Genomic DNA, 24173 nt, shown 5'->3' with positions numbered 1-24173 from the left:
GGAGAAGCGTGATGGACCCTGCCATCGAGGCCTTCCCTACGTGGAAAATTTCTCCTATGTCCTATGGGAGCCTGGCTAGGAAAATTCCACTCCTATTAGGAGTCTGTGTTTGGTGAAGTATGGAATTTGGTTGATTTTGCTTCCCTTTTGAGAGACTGTAAAATGCCCAGTCTCTACCTAGCAAGCCTGTATCTTGAGGTCCTAGCGTGATACCCTCCTTGATACATATCTTTCCTGGTTTATAGCTTATCTGCTCCTCCAGCCACCTGGTAAGAATGTTAATTAGAGGAACTTTGTGGGATAATTCTGTTATTCATTCAACAAGCATTTACTGAGCCCCTATTGTGTGTCAAGGCCTCTTCTAAGCAGGTAATGTGTTTAATTTCATTTATTCTTCAAAATAGCTCTAGAGGGTAATTAGGTTCAAAATGTGGTTTCCGTATTAAGCATATTTTGAAGTGTTCAGATTCTTGCAAAATTGGTATGTTTACCAACCAGAACACCCCCTTCCCCAGCTGTATCCCATGGGGACAGCGACCATACCAAGCCCAGACTTCCTATCAGGCCAGGTTTGAGGTTTCCTTTAAAAGGTACATTTTTAGAGCTAAAAGCTCAGCAGGCACACATTCTTTTAATAACTCCTGGGTTGTGTGATTATAAAAGGTACTTTGCCTAAGAGAGGCCAAGTGGGCTCCGCTGTGGAGTAGCTGCCAGCTGTCTCCTTTAAGGTGTAATAAATTCCACTTCCACCTCCCCGAAGTTTGCATTCCTCCGGCCCTGTTTCACATCAAATTTCATTTTGGTCTGATCAGTACAGCTGCCATAAATAATCTGCCTTCCAGCCCAGGTAGGCAACTCAAACCTAACCAAAACAAAACTTTAAGCATGGGTCAGTGTTATTTTCAAGAATCTACAAGAGCTAGAAGCTATGGCTCTTATTTTTCCAGCATCTATCAGGAATAGTTATGAAAAGATCTCAGGTATTGTGAATAAAACCTGGGAGATTTTTGGCCCCCGGATGCTATCTTCCAATACCATCTCATTAGTCACAGTTAAAGAAAGGGTGACTTTGGAGAATGAGGGGTGCTGCAATTGTTATTTCTCATATTATTGAAACACTGTTTTTAGGGAAAAAACTCTCTTCCTTTAAACCCCTTAAAGGCCCAAAGAACTTTTAAATCCATTTAGTAGAATATTCTCGTGATCGACAAAGTTGAGCTTCTGCTCTTTAGGTGTCTTCTATACACTTTCTTCTTTTTTTTTTGAGATACAGTCTTGTTCTGTCACCTAGGCTGGAGGGCAGTGGTGTGGTCTTGGCTCACTGCAATCTCCGCCTCCCAGGTCCAAGCATTCTCCTGCCTCAGCCTCCTGAGTAGCTGGGATTACAGGTGGCCACCACAACACCCAGCTAATTTTTGTATTTTTTTTTAGTAGAGATGGGGTTTCACCATGTTGGCCAGGCTGGTCTCGAACTCCTGACCTCAGGTGATCCGTCCACCTCAAGTGATCCGCCCACCTTGGCCTCCCAAAGTGCTGGGATTACAGGTGTGAGCCACCACGCCCAGCCAAGCTTCTGCTCTTTTGGGTGCTTTCTATACACTTCTATACACCTTCGTACACAGGGTGCTACAGACATTTCATAATTAAGCAGGGCTGTCTTGTTGACTACCTCCATGCAGAATACAACAGCAGCAGCACCTCTGGACTGCACAACACGGCAGCTCTGCAAACAGATCTGGACTGGTGTAGTAGTATGGCTGCCGCTGAGGCGGGAAAAACACTCCAGCCCACACAGATGTCATGTCATTTAAATATATGTGTTTGCTGGACATGTTTGTTGGTTTGAAAATAATGTTAAGCTGAAGCAGGGGTATACCCCATTAAAGTTTCAAACAATCTGGCTCCTGAAGTGTCCCAGATCCACAGAGTTAAAACCTAAGTATTTCAGGGTAAGATAATCTAGAGGCAAGGGCTCTGAGGTCAGTGATGACCACAGATCTTTAAAGGATAAAGTGCTGCTGGAAAAGTCAAGTAAGAAGGAAATGGAGTTAGAAACATTTATAGAATTTCAAGGTAAAAAAGATCTTACCAGTTCAACCTCCCCATTTTACAGACCCAGAGAAGTGATGTGATTTGCCTAAGATCACACAGCTGGTCCCTGGCAAAACTAGGTGAGAATCCAGGTCTTTAATCCTGAGCACGATGCTCTACTCGGTAGATCAGTGTTTTTCTAACTTCTTTGATTTTTCGACTTAGCAGCAGAACCCTTCCTCTCCCTCTCGAAATTAAATCTCTTGTGGATCTCAATATGTCAAACGGATAGCAGTAATGGGTTATTAGTATACTCTTCCTTTATGAGTTAAAATGTGGATCTTTGACCCAATAAAAAGCCAAAAATGAGACTGAGTGAATCAAAGTTTTACAGATAAGGTTATGAAGGCTAGTTACAGCCTTAGCCACCAAATTATTTCTGTGTTTTGCTTTGGTGACACAGTGTTGAGAAAATCCTGTTACATGCATAAAGAAAGCAAAGGAGAGCAGTTTCCTCCCAGTTCTTGACCACTGCAGGCAAGGCAGATGCAGCAGCAGCAGCCTGAGATCAGCACAAAACTACCCAGCAGCCTGAAGCAAAGCACCAGTGGCCCCCAAGGGGTTCCCATTTGGCCAAGACCACACTCAAAAGCTCCTTTCTGCCACCCACATGAGTGAAAGGTTGACAGCAAGGCGGGTTTTCCTAACAGTTTCAACAATAGTTAAATTAAGTTTAAAAAGTGACACTAGGGGCAAACATGCAGAACCTTCTCCGTGGGTTTTGAAGAACATGGCATGAAACCATGATGCTAGAAGAGACCCAGGCTCTCAAACTTCTCTGTGCGCTCCTCCTGCTCCCGTGCAGAGTCCAGCCTGAGCTTTCTATTTGCAAAATGCAAGACACCGGGACGAACACCTGTATCTTAAATCCCCTTGAGAGTGGGAGGGAGGGAGGACCCGCTCTTGAGCTGTCTTGAACCTGAACCCTATGGGATGACATGATCCATGGTGGGATACATCCTCAACAACACTCTTGTGTTCCCTTAGTGCCACCCCCCACCAAAGGCTACGCTCTAAAAACATACCCCAGTGCCCTGCTGCCAGGCCCCTTTCTTGGAGGTGACACGGTGCATATAGCAAGGGAGCCTGTATATGATCAATGGTGCAGCTGGCCCAGTGGTCATCAGAAATAAAATTCCAGTTAAGAAGCTCCAAGGAAGGCCAGCACCAGAAAACAAGCGTATGAGAATAAGTGAGGCAACAGCTGCAAAGGCCTTTGGTGTTCTCAGTCAATCCAGGGCTTTGCCTCCATATTCAGCGCTGTGCCAAGTCACGCAACTGTCATCTAGGTACCTGGAGACCCCCTTGAGGCTCAGCCTCACAGGTATCTTGCGTGTGTGTCTGCACAATCCTATTTGGACAGCACACGGAAGGGATGCAGGGTTATCAAGGACAAGCTGAAATAGGCTTCAGACACTGATCTTCATGGGCCAGGAGGGCTGAATTTAAGAGGAAGAATGGGATCTCAGGATTCCCAGCCAGCCCTGTTCTCAATGTTTCACCCCTTTGGGCAGCAGAAAGGACTAGGGACCTTCATCCAGCTCTGCCTTCTCCTTGGGAACCTGACATTCTGGGTGAGCCCATTAACCTTGAGGGGCCTTTGTTCCTTCCCCTGTGACACAGGACAGAAGCTATGTCCCATTCTGGGGGCTGATGGGATGGTCAAATGAACAGGTACATGTGGAAAATCTCAAAAAGATGAAAGTGCCATATGAATGTGTACTGCTGGAAAAGGAGGCAGACTGGTGCAGAGAGCCAGCCAGGGTTGTGATGCCCGACTAACCTGGGTTTGAATCCTGGCTACTCCACATATTTACTTGTTAACTTATTTACTTACTTGGAACATTCGCTTATTCCAAAAAGTTATTTAAAGTGGCTCGCATACTAGCGACTGTAGTTGTGTGGTCTTGGGCAGTTTAACTAAGTTCCCTGAGCCTGGGTTTACTTATCTGTGAAATGGGGAAGAAAAAAAGATTGTTATCTCACTGCAGTTGTGAGGAGAAACAAGATTGGGCCCATCATAGCATCTGACATGCGGTAGGACTTGATAAATAATAACTCTCTTACCATTACTTTGCAGAGGCACATGGAACAGCTAGCGCATTTAAATGAAAGAGGACAACAGAACCGACAGTCTACTGGCAATTTCCCAGAACATTTTGTTTTACTAGGGGAACATCCTTGAAAGGAAATTCTTTGTTTCTTTTTTTTGAGATGGAGTTTCGCTCTTTTTGTCTAGGCTGGAGTACAATGGTGCGATCTTGGCTCACTGCAACCTCCGCCACCCAGGTTCAAGCGATTCTCCTGTCTCAGCCTCCTGAATAGCTGAGATTGCAGGCACCCCCCACCATGCCCGGCTAATTTTTGTATTTGTAGTAGAGACAGGGTTTCGCCATGTTGCCCAGGCTGGTCTCGAACTCCTGGCCTCAAGTGATCCACTCATCTCGGCCTCCCAAAGTGTTGGGATTACAGGCGTGAGCCACAGAGGAAATTCATTTTTTGAGTCTGTATCCAAAAAGATAAGAGATTTAGACTGGCCGCAGTGGCTCACGCCTGTAATCCCAGCACTTTGGGAGACTGAGATGTGTGGATCACTTAAGGCCAGGAGTTCGAGACCAGCCTGGACAACGTAGCAAAACCCCGTCTCTACTATAAATACAAAAATCAGCCTGGCATGGTGGTGGGTGCCTGTAATCTCAGCTACTCAGGAGGCTGAGGCAGGAGAATCGCTTGAACTCGGTGGCGGAGGTTGCAGTGAGCCGAGATCACATCATTGTACTCCAGCCTGGGCGACAGACTCTGTCTCAAAAAAAAAAAAAAAAGATAAGGAATTTAAAAATGCTAAGCTTCTCCATGCAATAGTGAGCTTCTCAGTAAATATGACCAGCCCACAGGGTGATCCAACGAACTACCAGTGTTTATTAGAAAGGAATGTAGCTCAAAGACATAAAATGTGGGGTTTTAAATTGGCAACTTTAGAAAAGTGTTACTTGAGACTCAAGAAAAACCCTCAATTCTTTTTTTGTCGAAATAAAAGTAAAATGGAGAAAATCATCTCCTGGTTTTGTGCCTTGGGGGAAGTTAAAAGCCTGGTCTTTATGAAGTTTTGGATCTGATTCCAGTTGGAGGGGTCTAAGGAATCCTGATCGCCTTTCCTCACTGCCTCAAACACAACAAAACACACTGGTTTTCCCCAAGCCTTAAAAAACAACTACATCTGAAACCAGGTCAAATATAATTTGCTTGGGACAGCTTGTGAAAGCTGAAAAGGCAAGAATGGAACTTATCTGACAAAGATAGAAAACATGGAAGAAAAAAGTGGCTGGGCATGGTGGCTCACATCTGTAATCCCAGCACGTGGGAGGCTGAGGCCGGTGGATGGCTTGAGTCCAGGAGGTTGAGACCAGCCTGGGCAACACAGTGAGACCTTGTCAATAGAAAAATTAACCAGGCATGGTGGCGCACACCTGCAGTCCCAGCTACTTGGGAGGCTGAGGTGGGAGGATTGCTTAAGACTGGGACAGAGCTCAAGGTTGTAGTAAGCTGTGATTGCACTACTGTACTCCAGCCTGGGCAACAGAGTGAGACCCCGGCTCAAAATAATGATAATGGTAATAGAATTATTATTAGGTTGGCATAAAAGTAATTGCGGTTTTTGCCACTAAAAGTAATGGCAAAAACTGCATTTACTTTTGCACCAACCTAATAAAAGAGTGGGTCCAATGGCACTGGGGCATCATTTTCCCACCTCCAGCACGTGTGTCTTGGGGTGGAAAATTTTAGAGAATTCTAAAGCAGACATCCATTTCATCTGGGGGAAAGGGCTGTGGTTCTCACCACAGGCGCTTAACAAATGATTGCGCCAGCTTTTAAGGCATCCAGTATTTCAAGTGGTTACTGCACATTTTCCTCAGAGACAAAGCTGTTGTCGCTAAATCTTTTCCTCAGGATTTACATTTAGAAGTTGTGGCTCATAGGATCTCGAGTTCTTTCTTCTTCTTTTTTTAAGGGGAAAATAATCTTAAATTGCAAAGCTGCTGGAGGCTTTTAACTTTTCCAAAGAAAGAAGTTTTCAAAGTGATGTTAACAAAGCCTTGAATTTTCCATGAAAAATAAGCAGATAAAGCTCCTGCTTGATGTTCCAGGGCAGAGCTATGACTTTTCCTGTAATTGTCACATTCTGGAAAAGACCAAAATGCTGACCTTGCATAGCGGACTGCGGGACTGCAGCGAAGGGAGCAGCTCCTTATTTCCCCTGGATATAAATATTTTCATATGCTGTGATAGGGGGCCTTCTTGGGTAAACAAATAATTCCACGATCTTGGAATAAAAAACTACATTGCTTCAGGGATCTCCTAACCTTCTCAGTTTTCCCCAAATATCTGTCTGGCAAATGTACACAAAGAATTTTCCTTAGCAAGCCACTGGAAATTTTATATTCTCTCTGCTCCTTTTCACTCCAGGTCACACTGCTCTCCTGTCTGGAATGTAAAATACATCTCAAGATGTAACAGTGAAAAGGAAAACCTTAATGAAAACGTCAGCTGCTGCAAATGCAGGGCCAATAACCAAAGTAACCTGTTGTTGTGCTTTTAGCAACACATTCTCTTTCCTTGCTGTTTTGGCATTATTTTATATTTTGGTTCAATGGTCTCTGTCGTAATAAAAAAAAAAATCTGCTTATTTCACACGTTGGGTGGGTAGCTTACAAGAACTCATGTGGAAAGGGCCATACAGACAGTTCAGGGAGACAGCAGTTAAACTACCTAAGGCAGATGGTGGTAGATTCCATTTTTAAAGGTTTCTGTGGACAGATATCCAAACCTCCCTTGCCAAACACTTCTTCCCTTTTTTTTTTTTTTTTTTTTTTTTTGAGATGGAGTCTCACTCTGTTGCCTAGGCTAAAGGGCAGTGCACAGTCTTGGCTCACTGCAACCTCCACCTCCTGGGTTCAAGCAATTCTCCTGGCTCAACCTTCTAAGTAGCTGGGATTACAGGCGCACGCCATCACGCCCAGTTAATTTTTGTATTTTTGTAGACAAGGGGGTACGCCATGTTGGCCAGGCTGGGTCTTGAACTCCTAACCTCAAGTGATTTGTCCGCCTCGGCCTCCCAAAGTGCTTATAGGTGTGAGCCATCACGCCCAGCTCACTTTTCCTTTTGTCCAAGCAAACTTTTCCTTACTGTAACAGAAGTTCCCTTACATTTGTTTATGGAGTTCAAAATTATAGGTTAGTCAAATGAATTATAAATCTAGATGATCTTACTAAAACAGGGAGTCTATTTAAAAAAAAAATGATAGGCATGTGTAAAGAATCAATAGAATCTTAATGTGGGTATCTGATAACTCTCTTTTCTTGGTAGTGACTTCACACTCATTGCAAATAGAATTATTCATGCTACAGCCTAGTCAATTATTCTAATATCTCAAAATGCAGGCACTGTTATAGACTTAAGTAATCCCATGCTAGATATATATGTATGCAAGTACATATATATATGGTACTCCTATTTACATGCATTGTTACCACACACATTAGAAAGTGATTTGTTTTGGGACTTCATTTCTGGAATATCTCTCGGAGTCTCTGTAAAAACATACTTAGATCTGACTCCCAGGAGAAATAGCAGCACTGAGTTACTTGGGGACAGTGACTGTCACTATAAGGAGAAGAGAAGACCAATTACAACCTTCTGCCTTGACAACTCAGTTCATTTAGGAACGTCTCGAACAGGGTTTGCGCTCAATAAACAGCTTGCTGAATTTCACAGAATATAATTACTTTTATCTTTCAAGTGTCCCTGTAATCCACTCCATTAATCTTCATTTTAAATTGGGCTTCCTTTCTCTAAGAAGCCATGTGGTTCCCCAAGCCCTGGACTCCTTCTATGTGTTCACACTGATATAGATGCTACAAAGCTCCTTGGAGCCACACATGACCTGTGTCCTTCCCAATGGACGACCCCATTAGAAGTATGAGAGATGGCAGCTCTTAGAAAGTGGCCTTTGGGGCCCAACTTTGGCTACCGTTAGACTCTTACGGGTACAGGCATTCTAAAGCCAAGTCTACACTGGCCACTAAGGAAAGCTGGTCTAGGAAAGGCAGGGAAGTAATAAAAGGAGTCCACAGGAGGTATGTCTGGGCCAATTCTTAGCCACCCAGAATATTCAGGCAAGACTTTGTTTCATGAAAGTAGCTCTTTCTAGGGAGGGGGATAGCTAATTTTCATACGTGAATCTTTCAACACTTCTGTGAACCTATGGAAAACAAAAATAATTGCGGGGGATGTGCTAACTGGAGTAGGAAGTGATAAGATGGCAGCCCCAAGCTTGGGCATGCTAATAGAGACAGGTGACAGGGCTAGGGACAGGGGACCTGGTAGAACATTGTATACAAAGTCCTTCTGTCTGAAAGCCCATGCCCCAGTTCTTGGCCAGTCTGCCCCATAAGGGGCAGTGAGACTTGAGTACAGCCTGGGGCTACCTGGTCTGGACCTGTGCTGTGCAGTGGTGGGGAAATAAACTGGGCTCTGGTTACTGGGCTGGGGCCTTCTAGAGTGGAGCTAAGCTATGAAGAAATACCCAGGAGTGGGCACCAGTGTGTGTGTGCATCTTAAAATAGGGGTCTTAAGGTGGCAGACCTCCTCTGGTTCCGCCGTGGCTGCTGCCATCTGGCCCTGGAAAGCCAGGTGCCCATAGTCACTGGTCATTTGTGAAGCCAGTCCTCCCAACTCCTCCGGGTTAGTAACCGACTTAGTCATCTGGAAAAAGAAAACAAGCAAGACACACACACACACATACACACAGAGAAACGCATGAGAACCATGTGTTAATATCACTGGAAGCCAAAGGGTTTCATTCACTTTTAAGCTCCTGAGGGGGTGAAGGCCAGGCCTTGCATCTGGGGCTAGATGCTGGAGAGGGCAATTCAAGCCAAGCCCATGCTGCATTGCACACAAAAGGCCAGAGCCCTCGCAGGGCCCCGCTCAGGCCATAGATTCTGGTCGGGCCCAGTGGGCACATGCTCAGCGTTCGGGCTGTGCAGCTTGGAGCCAGCGCCCAGGGCCCACCCTCTGGCAGGTGAATGTGCCAGCCCCTCGCCAGCGCAGCCCTGGGGGGTCACCAGAGGAATTCCCCCTAGAAACCCCCAGGAGGCACAAGCCCTATGCGATTCTCACCCCTGGGCCAAGGCTTCTGTCAGGGGCTGATCTGGTCTCTGGGTGCCCTGAAGCAGGTCCCACCCAGGTGAGAGAGGGCATGAGGACAGGGCTGTTAAGAAAACCATGAATGACAAGTGCTGGATAAGTCAGTGTTTTAAAGGAAAACACTCATAGAGGATACAGCTTTGCAGTAAATTTGTGCCAAAGAATGACAAGGTTTTAGCCACAAATTTAGTTAAGAGTAGTGTGTAGCCCACATGGTCAAGTTCTGCCTTTATTATGAAGATACTCAGGATTTTTCTCTGTTTCATTGACTGATGCATCTCAATTATCTAAGGCAGCTGGCATGCTAGTTTCTAGTGTTTCCTCTTCCTCTGGACAAAAATACCTCTAAATTCTCACAAAAGCAGTTTTAATCTGCCACCCAGACGGGTGTCACTGTCCCTCATCAAGGGGCTCCCCTCCTGCTCCACCTCCTCTTGCTCTGGATAACAATACTGTCTCTTTCTTTGTGGCCTTTTAAGACCTTGATTTTAAACAGCCTTTTAAAATGTCTTTTGAATGACTCTCCATCCATCAAGGCAGGACAGGAATGTCCACCCTAAGGCATGTGTACAAGGACACGTCCCAGGCTTCAGGCTGAGATGTGGCCGCCAAGGAACGCACACTGAGCTGCACGAGAGTGAGTGTTGCCACGTGCTGCTCCACTGCGACCTGCCAACAGGTACACTGGGAGTCTGGGCATCCTGACGGGGTGAGAAGGGCCTCTTTCACACAAAGAGCCAGGCCAGTTATCTCAGGAGTGGCCATGCAGCCTGAGGCTCAGCTCCTTAAGCTCATGGACACCCAGGGTCAAGCCAAGGCAGCTCAGGACCTGGCTCTGGAGACATTTCAGAAACACCATGAGGCTGCCCAAACATGACTGCTGCTGCACTGTGCTTCCTGCTCAACAGGAATCTGTGCTGAAAGTCTGCTGGCTCGGACTAGGATCCGTCCTCCATGCTCCCCTGAGAAGGACAAGACTGGGCTCAGCTCCAGTTTTTCACAAAATACTGAGATGGGTGTACCATTCCCCAGCCCGAATTCTTTTAAACAAGCCTGGCACAATCACAGAGTTTCCATAAATGAATGGCAGCAGCCAGGGATGACTTTGTGGTCCAAGCTCAACCCCTAGTGGACACATGATTACATGACAAAACCACTCAGAGGGGACCTGGGCACAGCAACCACGTGGTGGCTCATTCTGGTCACTTCAGCGAGGAAGGCCCATTGATTTCTCAGCCCAGGCTTATGTGGCAAGTATCAAAGAGGCATCTTTCGAACTTTTATCTTACGGCATCTGAGCCTTTAAAAGTTGGGAGAAACTTTTTCTATGGACTCCTATCAATTCTTTGAAGACAACATTTGTCATCTTTCGTATAACTGCTTAACATATCAGATAGCATTCACTATCTCTCAATGCCATTTATATCTAAGAATCTATATAATACAGTTCTAGTTGCATTACATTTTAGAAAAACAAACAAGCAAACAAAAAAACAAAAACCAAACCAAACCAAAACATTACCTCCAAAAGTTGTATGCCTTCTACTGTCGGAATTTTTTTTTTCTTATTACATAACCATACTGTTTCATTTTGCCTGAAAGACTGGCAATACCTTATTTTCCAAGTATTATAACTTGATTTCATCAGATAATGTCATCTCTGTTCTATTTTATCCCCAAATATCTTCTCTTGTACTGTTATTTTAATCTACTAAAAACACCTCAAGTCCTTCGTGAGGTGAATAAGATTCTCCCCCTTTCTCCTTAACTACAAATTCCCTGCTTTCCCCCGTCTTTTCATTTTCTCTCCTTCCTTTGCTCCTCTGTCCTCATGCCCAAGTCTCAGCCATCTTTAATTCCCTCTTGCAGCTTTTTCATGAGATAAGAACTGCAGCAGACTGGGGCTACTGGACACAGGCAGCCAGAAAGACCACAGATAAAGGACAGAAGCTGGAGCCCCCGAGGGACTAGAGAGTGATCTGGGCTCTCTCTCTGACACAGATCTGGGATTTGCAGGCTCAGCGGTGGCAGTGGATAAAAAGGCAAACAACAGTGGGGAGGGCAGCTCTCTTCCCTCTTACCATTTCCTGAGCTGTCACCGCAATGGCTTTGGAGTATTTAACCACAGTCGTCTGATAGTCGACAAATGTTCCCTTTGGTTCTGGAGGAGTGCCTTCATCCAGCTACAGAGGAGAGGAAAAGAATCCAAAGGTCATAAGAAGCCTGCTGAAGTGTAGACTGTATTTACGAGAATTAGGAACTCTGAAAAACAGAGAGGGCCTCATAGATTCTTTCGCCCAGTGTCAACTCAATTACCCAACTTGTGCAATAAGGACTTCAACAGAAGGGCACATAAGGCATTCAGGGTACATGGCAAGGAGAGGCTCCCAGCCTTGCCTGAGAGGAGTGGGAGGCCTTCCAGAGGAGTGATGTTTCAGCCAAGTCTTACCAGGCAAAGAGTCTGCCACATGTAAAAGGTGGGAAAGGCATCCCAAGAAAAGGGAACAGAATTCACGTACATGGAGGCGGGAGCCAGCCTGACACTTCTAGGGAAGCGCAAAGTGCCAGAAGATGAGGTGGGAAAGGAGGCGGACTCTCCATCAGGAAGCACTTCCTGAGGAATGGTCGAGTCCATGGCTATCCACGGAACCGTTCTTTATGAGCACAATCGGGGAACAGAAGGGATTAGAAGCACTAGGAATAAGTTGTTGCTCACCTGACTATAAATGCAATAGGAACTGAGAGAAGGGCAAGATCACTGTGGGGTGGAAGAACTGAGACAATGGGACTATGTCCCTTGAAGGCTTGGGGACATATTGGTGTAGGAGATTTGTATTCAAAATGTGTTTCCAAGGCTTGTGAATGAACCTCGGGCTGGTTACTTAAACTCTGATCTCTAGTCCTTCAGTGGTAACTTCCAGGCATCACATGGTTACAGTAAAAATCAACACTACACCTGGTCAAGAACTATATACAGGAAGAGGAGAGAATGACCATAATGAAGATGCTGATGATAAAGATGATAACGTCAATGATGAAGAAACAGGCAACCCATCTTCACCACCACCATCCTCACCATCACCACCGGTTGCTGAATGGTATTGCAGGCGAAGAGACAAAGTGAACAGAAATGAATACAGGCAGAGTGAGTCTAGTGAGGTCATCCTGACCTGAACAGGAGGGGGCTGTTGACAGCAGTGGGAATGAGGCTGCATCTGTTTTATGGAAAACCTTGAAATCATGACGACAACAGTGGGATCTGGGGTAAGCAATGACATATTTGAGATTTCCCTGGCAGCTCTGTGCCATAAAGTTCAGAGTCAGAGATGAGATTGCGGCCAAGTGGTCAATTAGGAAAATGTTAGCTGGTATCTTCAGTGAGAGCTATATGTCATGAGCAGGCATGTACTGCACTGTGAGTGAAAGGAAGGCATCACTGTGGCCTATGCGTGATGTGGCTGCATAGCCCAGCATATAATTTTCACCAAACTATTAACACAAACTCCATACTAGACTTTTTTAGCTTTCCCTATTAGGCAGATAGATGCTGTATCCCCATCACGGCACGGGGGCCCTGCTAGTCAAAGGAGACTGAATTGCATACTCATTCACTTGCTGTAAACTGACTGAACATCTTCTAAGCCTCAGGCCACATGCTAGGAGCTTGCATGTGAGATGTGACATCACTACCAACATGCCAGGATGCTGGAGCTGAAGGGCAGCTCAGAGTTCTTGGCCAGTGGCCACCAGCCAAAGAACCTTTAACTAGTCTGAGGACAATGGGAAAAGAAAGAACAAAGTAGTGACTAGGATTTCAATTTCATTTATTCGAAAGAACTTCCCTTTACTCTGAGAGTACAGCCTTCCTCCTTTTGTGGGTGCTAACATGACCTTTCTTTTATAAAACAGCCGTGATGTAGATAGCACAGTTTTTGTTTGTTTTTGTTTAATTTTCTTACTTGGCCAAAAACAAAATGAAACAAAAACAAGGAAAAGATACCACATCACAAAATCCCACAGGATCCTACCAACCTCACTGAATGAGGAAATCAACGTTCCGAGAGCTTGAATTCCTGTCCAAGGTCACCCGGAAAGCTGATTACTTCATACTCACTTGTGAGTCTCCAAACCTCCTAGTGCTGAGATGACGAGGGAGAATCTCAAAGAGAAGCTCCACAGTGAAAGCCCCCAAAGTGTCAGGAGTCACATCCAAGTTAGAATTAACTCTGGCTACACTCATGTTTTTCTATAATTCACTGGCTTTGAGAATTTCAGACAATGAGTCTAATAGTATCTCAGAGTTTAAACCAAATTAACAAAATTCTGAGAGACTATGCCAGCTTTCTAACGCTTGCTGCACAGGGACCCAAAGGACCTGAAACATCACTTAATTTGAAGTCCCCAGCAACACGCTGAGCAAAGGGAGAATGGGAATGAGGAAGAGGTGTTGTGTGGTGCCCTGGATGTCAGGCCAGGGTAGATAAGAGTTTAGGGGCAACATTGAAACCCCAATTATATACTTTGCAGAACTGAGGGGGGAAGAATAGCTCTTGGCCTCTGTGGCTTGTGTGGGCTGGCAGTTCCTAATTACTGCTATCAAGTAACACCTGACTTATTTCCAGCCCATCCAGAAGAATCAAATGTGTCTCTGGCTGAGACAGCATAGGCTATACCACTAATGGCAGGTGGTGCAGGGCCTGCTCTCTCTGTCCACAGCCCATCACAGTGCATAAGGCATAGGGCTATCAAAGAAAGACTTTGGATCTGACGTCCATCTTCCTAGGATTTATGGAATCCTTCCCTATCATTTGAGTGGTACTGAAAAATATCTTCTCCCAAGAAGAAAAAGATTATCATTTGAATTTCTAATTTGCACCAAGAAACCTTGGGCTCCATTATTTAACATCCTTGGGTAGATACACGGTTTATCTTCAAAGCTCTGGTGTTCTGATGTCCTGAAAACCAAACAAATCTACTGAGACTTATACAAGGGCCTGCAGAAGAGGGAAATTTCACTCATTTTCTGCCAAAATGTCCACATTTGCAGCATGAGAAGCCCACAGCAGAAACTGATGGACGATTTGACAAAGTAGAGCCTGCGGTCTCTAAAGGGAGACACAGCATTCCATCCTGGGCTTGTTATGTTTGTTCTCAGGCTGACAATGACTGCATAATGCCTAAGGATAATTATTCTAATTATAGTTACAGCATATCATTTCTTCATGGAGATATGAACAACCAATCTTCTCTAAATTAGCAATTAAAGACTGCTTATTATCCTGAAAAACCTTATTAATGTATTCACAATCTGACAATGGACATTTCAAAACATAGACGATGTCTAAAATTCTTGGCATGCTATCACAGGATGGCAATTAGATGCTGATGAACAAGCATTCTTTCTAATGAATGTCAAACTTACATGACTAATGAAGGATTCTTTGGGGTAAAGAACAGGAGATACGGAGTTGAAACTGTCTCCAGTCATGCCACCCTAATGATCCGACTCATTTGATGGGTCACTAAATGAGAAAATGATACTCATATTCTCTTATATGTCTGTAGCCTACAAGAGTTTACTATGGGCTTTTGCATATATACGATTTCAGTGGTTTCTGTGCCTGGCTAGATATCAGAACCACAAGGAGCATTTAAAAAGAGTGGGTTAAAATGTAACCCAATTGAGTGGGTTGGGGGTGGAGCCTAGGAATCTACATTCTTAAAGCTCCACATGATTCCAAAATAGCCATTCCAAAAACTAGCACTTGGGAATCACTTTTTTTTTTTTTTTTTTTTTTTTTTGACAGAGTTTCGCTCGTTGCCCAGGCTAGAGTGCAATGGCATGATCTCGGCTCACCGCAACCTCTGCCTCCCGGGTTCAAGCGATTCTCCTGCCTCAGCCTCCTGAGTAGCTGGGATTATGGGCATGCGCAACCATGCCCGGCTAATTTTGTATTTTTAGTAGAAACAGGGTTTTACCATGTTGGTCAGGCTGGTCTCGAACTCCCGACCTCAGGTGATCCGCCCGCCTTGGCCTCCCAAAGTGCTGGGATTACAGGTGTGAGCCACCGCGCCCGGCCGGGAATCACTTTTATTTCATTTTAGCAATTGTTCCCCCACAACAAACCCTATGAAGTAGATAATCAATTTCCATCTTACAATTGAGGAAACCTATGATATCTTTTCCATGTCCATCTTTTTCTTTCATGTAAAATTAGAAGGCACAACTGGCTTACAAAAGTAATGCATTAATAATAAAGAATAATATGTTGGACATGTGACTGGATATCTGTACATTAACTAGAACCTTCAAGAAAAGAAGAGGCTTGCTGCTATGAGCCTTGACAGCTTACAGAAAAGCACGCGAGGCCCATGGGTGAGGGAGATAAGGGAGTAGAGAGCCCTGGAGCCCACGCCCACCTTGCTCATGGCTTCTGCAATGGCGTCCACCATGCCCCCAACCAGCCCCACTTCACTGGCAGCTTCGTTCAGCGTCACCATGATGTCGTCCACGGCTTCCTTCATCAACTGGGCGGCCTCTGTGATGGCGTCATGGGTGTGTTGTGCCTGAGAAGGGAATTGTGAAACATTTCCTTAAGCAGAAGAGAGCGGTGCTCAGTCTTCTAAGAATAACCTTCAAAAGTAGAATATAAAACCATACCCCCACAATGGAGCACAGCAATCTATTCTATTTCTTCCCTTTCTTTATGTTTGGCCATTTGTTTGCAAAGTAAATAAAAATCAGAAAGACAAATAGAAAAAGATCTCTTTTTACAATCAGGGAAAAATAAAACTGCAATATCAAAATCTTATGACATGACCAATTTTATATGTTACTATGTTCAGGACTGTAGAAAAGAGAATGCCACAGGTCCCTAAATATACAAGTTGATACATTTACAAAATAATATAATGAAAAAGTGTGCTTAAAATAAATGTACATCTCTTCAAAGTTGCCCAACACACTACAGTTCCCCGTCTAAAGATAAGACTGGATTACAGAAATGTAGGTACCTCTAAGGGAAATATATTTGTAGAGTGCCTAATAGGCTTTGAAACTATGTCACAAATTATATGCCATGAGGTTGGAGAAATGCATGGAGCCCTGCAGGTAAAGCCCTGAGTACCCATGCATTCCTTAGACCATATTAGGAAGTAGGTGTTTCACACCTGTGTCAAGCAGAGTAGGGGCTAAGTGAATGAATGAATGAAAACAATGAAACAATGGCAGTCCTGGGCTCCCTGAAAGATACCTCAAGTAGCAGCAAGATGCAGGGGGAACAGCCAAGGTGACAGACAAACCTGGGTTCTAGTTCTGGCTCCACTGCTGGCTAACTAGGTAAGTGGCCCTGGGCTTGGAGTCCTCCTAGGTAAGATGGGGAAAACTATAACAACACTATGCAGTGTGGGATGATACGGCTGCAGGCGCCTTGCCATTTATAAGGGCAGTCTAGGAGGAAATCATGCCCTCGCTCTGCAAAATTTGACCTGATGTCAGGTTTTCAGGGTTGGAATTGCATTACATCCAGGCACTGGGTCTACCCATGCCGTGGCTACGGCCGCCCTGAGCCACCTTGTTGGGGAAGTAGACCCTTTCAAAAGGCCAAGATACTGCATCTTTACTTTGGTAAATGAGAAGGTAAAGAAGCCAGTGGAAAGCAGTAAACGAGAACTCATTGGGTGATTTTCTAAATACGAGAGAATTCCAAGAGGCTATGTGAGCCACAGGAACTGGCCATGTCTGAATTGAAAAGCCATAGGAAGCAAGAAAAGTTATTCAAATATGACATCTGATGAGATGGAAAATATGTTGATCATGGATGGTTATCCTTGAGGCAACGGTGTCAGGATACACAGAACTCTCTTTGGGATGAGTGAAGTAAAGTGGTAATTTGGGTTGATAGCTGATTTCATGGCACAGACATGGTAAAACACAAAATGTGCAGATTGCTTTATTTTGATGATAGAAGTGTGAAAGGTGATACCTCTTGGACCTACTCTCCAGAAAGAGCATCTCATACATTTTTATTCATACAGAAGGTGAAAGGGAGGGTGCATATTTCTCTAAATCTCATTTAGAATGAGATGACTGTTACAGACACAAAAATGCCAGCAATTCAGGCCGAGGCAGGTGGATTACGAGGTCAGGAGATCGAGACCATCCTGGCTAACACAGTGAAACCCCGTCTCTACTAAAAATACAAAAAATGAGCCAGGTGTGGTGGCGGGCGCCTGTAGTCCCAGCTACTTGGGAGGCTGAGGCAGGAGAATGGCGTGAACCCAGGAGGCGGAGCTTGCAGTGAGCTGAGATCACCCCACAGCACTCCAGCCTGGGCGACAGAGCGAGACTCCATCTCAAAAAAAAAAAAAAAAAAAAAGCCAGCAATTCTACACATTCTTATGAAAATTAAGTACACCTTCTGGGGGAGACAGGAGCACCGCTTGCCAAGGATCTGTACTCTCATGCAGGCTCAGGAAGGTTCAGAAGCAAATTTTGGGTGCAGCAGTAAATCACAAAACTTTTTGAACTCCTTGAACAATTTAAAGGACACTTGTCCTGTACCAGGTCACTGAAATCTATAAAAGCATATCCTTGCTCTTGGCTATCCCAGAAATGAATTACCTCCCCATCCACTCATGCTGATGAATTCTCTAGAAGGCCTGCTCTCCTCCACTTCTCATGGTTAAGTTTTTCATAGATTCTTAGAGGGTCAGCTCAATGTCTACCTCTTCTATGAAGCCTCCTCCAATTACTCCAGGCCTCACCCAGGGCCTTTTCTTCTGAACACCAAAGGCAAGTCTCATCTTTATCAGACAGCCTAATCTCAAATCACACATACCTGCTAGTAGAGCTCAATAGTTTCAGATACCCAAAGACACAGTTGGATCTCAATTAAGGCCTGTTTAAACCACCGACAGCAATCTCATAAGTGGCATCGGTGGGCCCAACAATGAGGTCGTTATTTTAGATTCCGGAGGGGTTCCTTGTTACTGTTCCTCATGGCACCACACAAGAGAAAAACCAGATTCCATTCTTTTTCAGACACATGTCTGAAGTCCGCTTCCAAAGAAGCCTTGTTTCTTTATTACAGCACTTCAAATACAAAGCCCAGGATAGCAGGCACAGACATCACAGGAGTATGGAAAAATGGGAGAAGGCCACAGGGGAGCAGATTTCAACTTTGGTAGAGGGAGAAAAACAAGGAATAATTAGAACTGCCCAACAGTGGAGAGGGCTGCGTTTCTGCTGGAGTGTTGCGGGCAGAATCTGTGTGGGCCCATCAAGGATGCCGCAGAAGGGAATTGGGCGGGGTGGGGATGAGTGGAGAAGGGAGCTCTGCGGGGTAGAGAATACCGCAGAAGAGCTCAATGGAGTGAGGGAGAGGCTACACTGCAAACGCCTCGGTAAGCAGGTAATTCATTAACAAACAGGTTCTGGGCTGCCGCTTTTTTAAAAAACATATCTACTATGTCAGGCACATTATTTCATTTAGTCTCTACCAGTACCTTAGGGAGGTATTCATAATTACCTTCATTGTTTAGGTGCAGAAACAAAGAAATGAAGTAATTTACTCGTGAGAGGCAGAGGTGGGATTTGAATCCAATTATGTTTGACCCCAAAGCTTGTGCTATTTTTCACCATATCAAAGCTACCCGTAACTATTTGACAAACCTTTATTTCTTCTGCAAACAGGGATATATAAAACCTAGCACACAGCAAATAAAACCTAGTAAATATGTGTCCAAAGAATAACACTCAAGGTGATTAAGTCTTTGCATCAGGCTTCTAAGGAAAGGGTTGAAAAAAGCAGACTTGTAGTATCCCAGGCGCACTTTGGGCTAAGCCTGTCAGGGTTTGCAGAAAGAGAGCAGGTTGAATGAGACCAGTGAGGGACAGAAGTGATCACCTGCCTTGCCTTCACTCATCGTGTTTTACTTCATCATCTAATGCTTTACTGAAAACTACTTCACACTGGTAGAAAATTATGCTAGACACCACTTTCAAGCAGAGGCTGTTACCAGAAAGCTTACAGTGCTGACTGTGTGTGCTCTATGGCTGGGAACACAGGAAACTAAGTCCAAGCTGGGTGTTGTGGCTTGCACCTGTAATCCCAGGTACTTGGGAGGCTGAAGGGGGAGGACTGCTTGAGGCCAGAAGTTTGTGATGAGCCTGGGCAACATGGCGAGACCCCATCTCTGATGGCTGGGAGCACAGACAGTCAGCACTGTAAGCTTTCTGGTAACAGTCTCTGCTTTACCAGAAAGCAGAAGTTGACGTTGTGAGGTTCCTTGAGAGAAAATAAAATTCCATCAGGAACTCTGAACTTACAGTTCAAGCAGATGTGTTAATGTCTTAAAAATCCAGAAAGGTCAGGTGTGGTGGCTCACGCCTGTAATCCCAGCACTTTGGGAGGCTGAGGAGGATGGATCACCTGAGGTCAGGAGTTCAACACCAGCCTGGACAACATGGTGAAATCCCATCTCTACTAAAAATACAAAAAATTAGCTGGGTGTGGTGGCAGGCACCTGTAATACCAGCTATCCGGGAGGCTGAGGCAGGAGAATCACTTGAACCCGGGATGCGGAGGTTGCAGTGAGCCGAGATCGCGCCATTGCACTCCAGGCTGGGCAACAAGAGCAAAACTCTGTCTCAAAAACATAAAAAATAAAAATAAATCCAGAAAACTCCTCCTTTGAATTATTCTCTTAGTACTGAAACCATCAGGTAGGAGTGGGGACATGTGGCAGTCAATAGCCTGGAGAAAAGACAACCCAGAAGTGAGTCAGAGGGTAAGTTCTGCCTCCTCCAGTTTGGGGGAGGCACCCCTTTGAGGGTGCAAAGGGGGCTGGCACGACTGCAGGGCACCCTATCGTTTCTCCATCGCAGTCAAAACAGTATTCTTTTTTTCTCACTCCATTCCACCACTTCAGCAACTCAACTTATTTTTCCAAAAGACTCTGAACAACTTGAGGGCAGTGGCTGGCACTTAATATTTCAGCATCCCCAGAATGAGGCTCTTAATAACTGCCAAGTACATGAATGAAAAAATTGAACATAGAAAATGTTAAGTCCAAGCTGGGTGCTGTGGTTTGCACCTATAATTCCAGGTACTTGGGAGGCTAAACGGGGAGGATTGCTTGAGGCCGGGAGTTTGAGATGAGCCTGGGCAACATAGTGAGACCCCCCACCTCTAATTAACTTATTAAGTAAATAAGTAAATAAATGAGCAAGCAGGCTAGCCAGATATGGTGGCATGTGCTTGTGGCCCCAGCTACTTGGGAGGCTGAGGCAGGAAGAAGGCACGAGGCCACGAATTCATAACCAGCCTGGGCAATACAGTAAGACATGATCTCAAAAAAAGAAAAGAAAAGGAAAGTCCATGACATTATTCACACTGCTACCAGTTTAAATGTTTCTAAAATATGGACTGGTTGTGCCATTCCCCTGCTTTAAAACTGCCAATGGCTCCCCACTACTTACAATAAAGACTGAAGTCCGCAATGTGGAAGAGACCTGTCACCCTGCAGCCCAGTCCATCCTCCCGCCTGGTGGTCCCCCAGCTCTACATGTTCCAGATAGATCAGACCACTCACTATTCCTGAAGAAATCATGACCCTTTAATAAATCTACCTATGCCTTTGCATATGCTATTCTCTCTTCTTCAGTTCCCAAGTTCAGAGTAAAATGTGGTGCAAAGTCACCTATGACAGGCTGTCGTCATACTTGGCCACTTAAAGCAGCTGGGTGACACAACAGGCTGAAGAAATGTTCCCTCTTGCAAACTGGTATGGGAGATTTTCATATTAAACTGCAGTCTCTTAAGTGTTAGGAATCAAAACGACATTTACTGGAGCACAATAGAACATTCCTCTGTGCAAGCTGGGTGTCACTGCTGAGCAGGGACCCAGCAAGCATTACAGTTTTCATTCCTGTAATCATCGCACCATACATTTTTCTTCCCCAAGGACACTTGTCTTCACATTCTGTCAAGAAAAAAATAACTTTTATGTATATTTCTTCATTTCCTCCCTAAGAACCTTGGGAAGGCCAATAGATTATTTCCGATCTCAGAGTGGGAGCTCAAATGCCACCAGCAAGAACTGGAAGTGTTTTCTCCTGGAAGGACACATTACAGCAGGAATGCATGATGGCTTCTTAGTGGTCCTAAGTGAATCCCCGATATCCTGGACCATACCTTGGGGTTTCCGCCACCTTCTTTGGCTGCATACAACATCTGCAAGGCAGACTCTGCGAGAGTCTTGGTCTGGTCCAGCACCGTCATCTGCTGCTGATGATCAAGAATCTTGGAGGCCACACCAACTGCGGCTAAGATCAAGGGCTCAAAATAGCTTGCCAGTTGTGTCACCTTTCAAAAAAAAAAAAAAGCCAGAGATGTATCATGTAAATACACGTGTCTCCTTCAGGGGCTCCACAGTCAGGCGCGGGAGGGGAACAGGACTCGGCTGACTCACAGGGAGAGGCAGATCTGCTGCAATTTACTGCTGAAAGTGCTTGCTAATTAATGGACTCTTTCTTGGTTTTTACTTTCTCCAGGGAGTTCTTCATCTCTCTAAATATGGCAGAGGTGCTAAGAAACCCATTCCAAGATCCAGAGTTAGATATGAGAATTGAATTCAATTTTACAAACTGTCAATTTCTATAAATTAACAACTTTTAAAAGAACTAAAGACATCTTACAAACTCAGGAGGAAGGAGGAGTGGAAAAGGGTAAGGTAGCAGGGGAGCAGAAAAAAGCAGGAGATGAAAGAAACCTTCAAAAGCTTTGTAGGAAGCCAATCCCAACTGCCTTTTGCCCAGAGCATTTTGACCAAGCCTTGATTTGGAAAAACAGCACAAATGATTTCACATCAGCCTAGATGCTCTGTTTATGATTTGCCCAACTTGGGAGAACAAAAAAAGCTTATCCTGACAGGAACCACTGCCTCCGCACAGGCCTCTTTCCAGGAGGGCACTGCCATGCATATCCATCCACGCTCACCAAAGCTCGCCTACCAGCTGGGCGCTGTGGGCCATGTGTTGCAAACATCTAGTGGGCGCACCCCCTATGCCAGGCTCTCTGCTGAAAGTTTAACTTCCATTTCCTCACTGAGCCTCCACAACTTTAAGAGGCAGATACACATGAAGATACCGAGGCTTTGAGGGGTTGAGACGCATGCTCCATCTCATGCAGCTAAGAGGTGGAGACAGCAGCATCCCACCCCACAGCCCCGGCTCTCAGCTGCCACAGTCTGTGGTCTCTTTCACTTTCATTGGGATGCCAGCCCTGCTGCTGTGGGAGCACCGCACTTTTAGAAGTTTATCATTTGGTGTTTGGATGACCCTCTACCTGGCATCAGAATATGAGATCTTAACATTTTGCTATATTCACTTCAGACACCAGAATCTATCCCCTCTCAGAATCTATCCTCACTCAGATAAAATACAATGGCATGAATGACACTTTTCTGTTCAATGCCTCATTCTGTGTGGTCATGACTAATGGCTAAATTACGCCCTTTAAGAGAACTTAAGATCAAACCTTTAGCCAGCACCTCCCTTAACGCTCCTTCCCATCACATGTTAGAAGAATGAGTGTTGTGGGGATGTGGACAGGAAGACCACTCACATGAGCAGTCACTGGGCCAGCAGGAGAGGGTGGAGGATGATGGGGTGGGGGTGGCTAGGGCAAGGTGAGGGAACGTGTCCAAAAAATAAAACTTAATTAATGCTAATAGTGAGACATGATTATTGGCCAACAATAAAACTTATTTTTACATTGTTATTTCCTCTATGGTTATCTTACAGAGAGGTTTCAAACCTGGTGAATAGGGCTGTTCCCGGCCCTTAGGGAGCCCCTGGGTGAATTTTAAAGGGGTCCTTTGGGCAGACATGAGCGACGCCAGGGCAGAGCATGGGCTGAATTTTCGTCCCTACTTCCCACTTCGGCCAAATGCCTTTGTGGAGGGCACAGCCTATACAACCACAAGCAGCAGCTCCACACACTTGCATTTGATTTCATCCTCGTCCCCAGGAAGGGCACTGGTGTCACCACCAAAGGGAATGGAGCACTGAAGGGTCATCGGGACAGAGGGCTTAGGGTGGTCCTTTATGTCCTAAAGGAGGAGTCAAAATGTTTAATGCATTAGAATCTTATATGTTTTCTAGGTTAATTTTATTATTTTCAAAGTATGTTTCATCAATGCAACTGTCAAATGTCAGCGGTTGCTGTGTGCTGAGAATAATTAAATGCAAAACTAAATGGGAGCCCGGCTTCCCCATGAAGGTAGCATGGCTGGGCCATGAAGGACTTCAGCTCTGGCTTCAGAATCACTGGATTTGAATCTTCCCTGCCAATTCCTTACTGAGAAATATTTAGCTAATTGTTCCAATTGCTCCACTTCAGTTTCCTTATCTGTAAAATGGGGATTAATAATAGCACTGAGAGTTCATCAGGACTGGTAGGAGGATTAGTGTACATGAAAGCCCTTCACCACGCTAACCGCCAAATAGGAAGTACTCAGTAAAGTACTAGGTGCTCACATATCACAGGCAAAGCTTTTTGAAGGCATGTGCTTTTCTCTGTATTTAGGGAGCTTAGCAAGGACTTTAACACCATTAGTTCTTGAGACATGACAGAACAGGAAACATCCTTCCTTGGGTTAGCACATGCATTAAAATAACACAGAACTTTGAGTATTTGGTACATAACGTTCATTCCTAGGTCTAGGGACACAGTGGATTGAATGGTGGCCCCTCAAAAGATATGTCCATATTCAAGCACCTGCAACCTGGGAATGTGATCTCATGTGGAAAAAGGGTGTTTGCAGGTGCATTTAAAGACCTTGAAATAAGAATGTCCTGAATTGCCGGGAT

At 44.9% G+C, this 24173-nt stretch overlaps 1 protein-coding gene across 25 annotated transcripts in view; it reads right to left on the bottom strand.

Annotated features, from left to right (window-relative positions):
* Window positions 1-24173, bottom strand: part of TLN2 (talin 2) — a 453861-nt gene that overhangs the window by 52219 nt on the left and 377469 nt on the right. For all 25 annotated transcript variants that reach the window (XR_008621180.2, XM_063597112.1, XM_063597104.1 and 22 more), the window contains 4 exons: window positions 21496-21666; window positions 15719-15865; window positions 11380-11481; window positions 8735-8854 (listed from right to left, as the gene is read on the bottom strand). Coding sequence is in view for 24 of the 25 variants with exons in the window: in XM_063597112.1 (XP_063453182.1) it covers window positions 8735-8854; window positions 11380-11481; window positions 15719-15865; window positions 21496-21666 (540 nt within the window). In the remaining variant the exon portion in view is untranslated. The remainder of the gene's footprint in view (window positions 1-8734; window positions 8855-11379; window positions 11482-15718; window positions 15866-21495; window positions 21667-24173) is intronic.

This window comes from Pan paniscus, chromosome 16 (genome assembly GCF_029289425.2).
Source record: "Pan paniscus chromosome 16, NHGRI_mPanPan1-v2.0_pri, whole genome shotgun sequence".
In the NCBI taxonomy this organism is placed as follows: Eukaryota; Metazoa; Chordata; class Mammalia; order Primates; family Hominidae; genus Pan; species Pan paniscus.
This window is presented reverse-complemented; position numbering and strand designations above follow the sequence as displayed.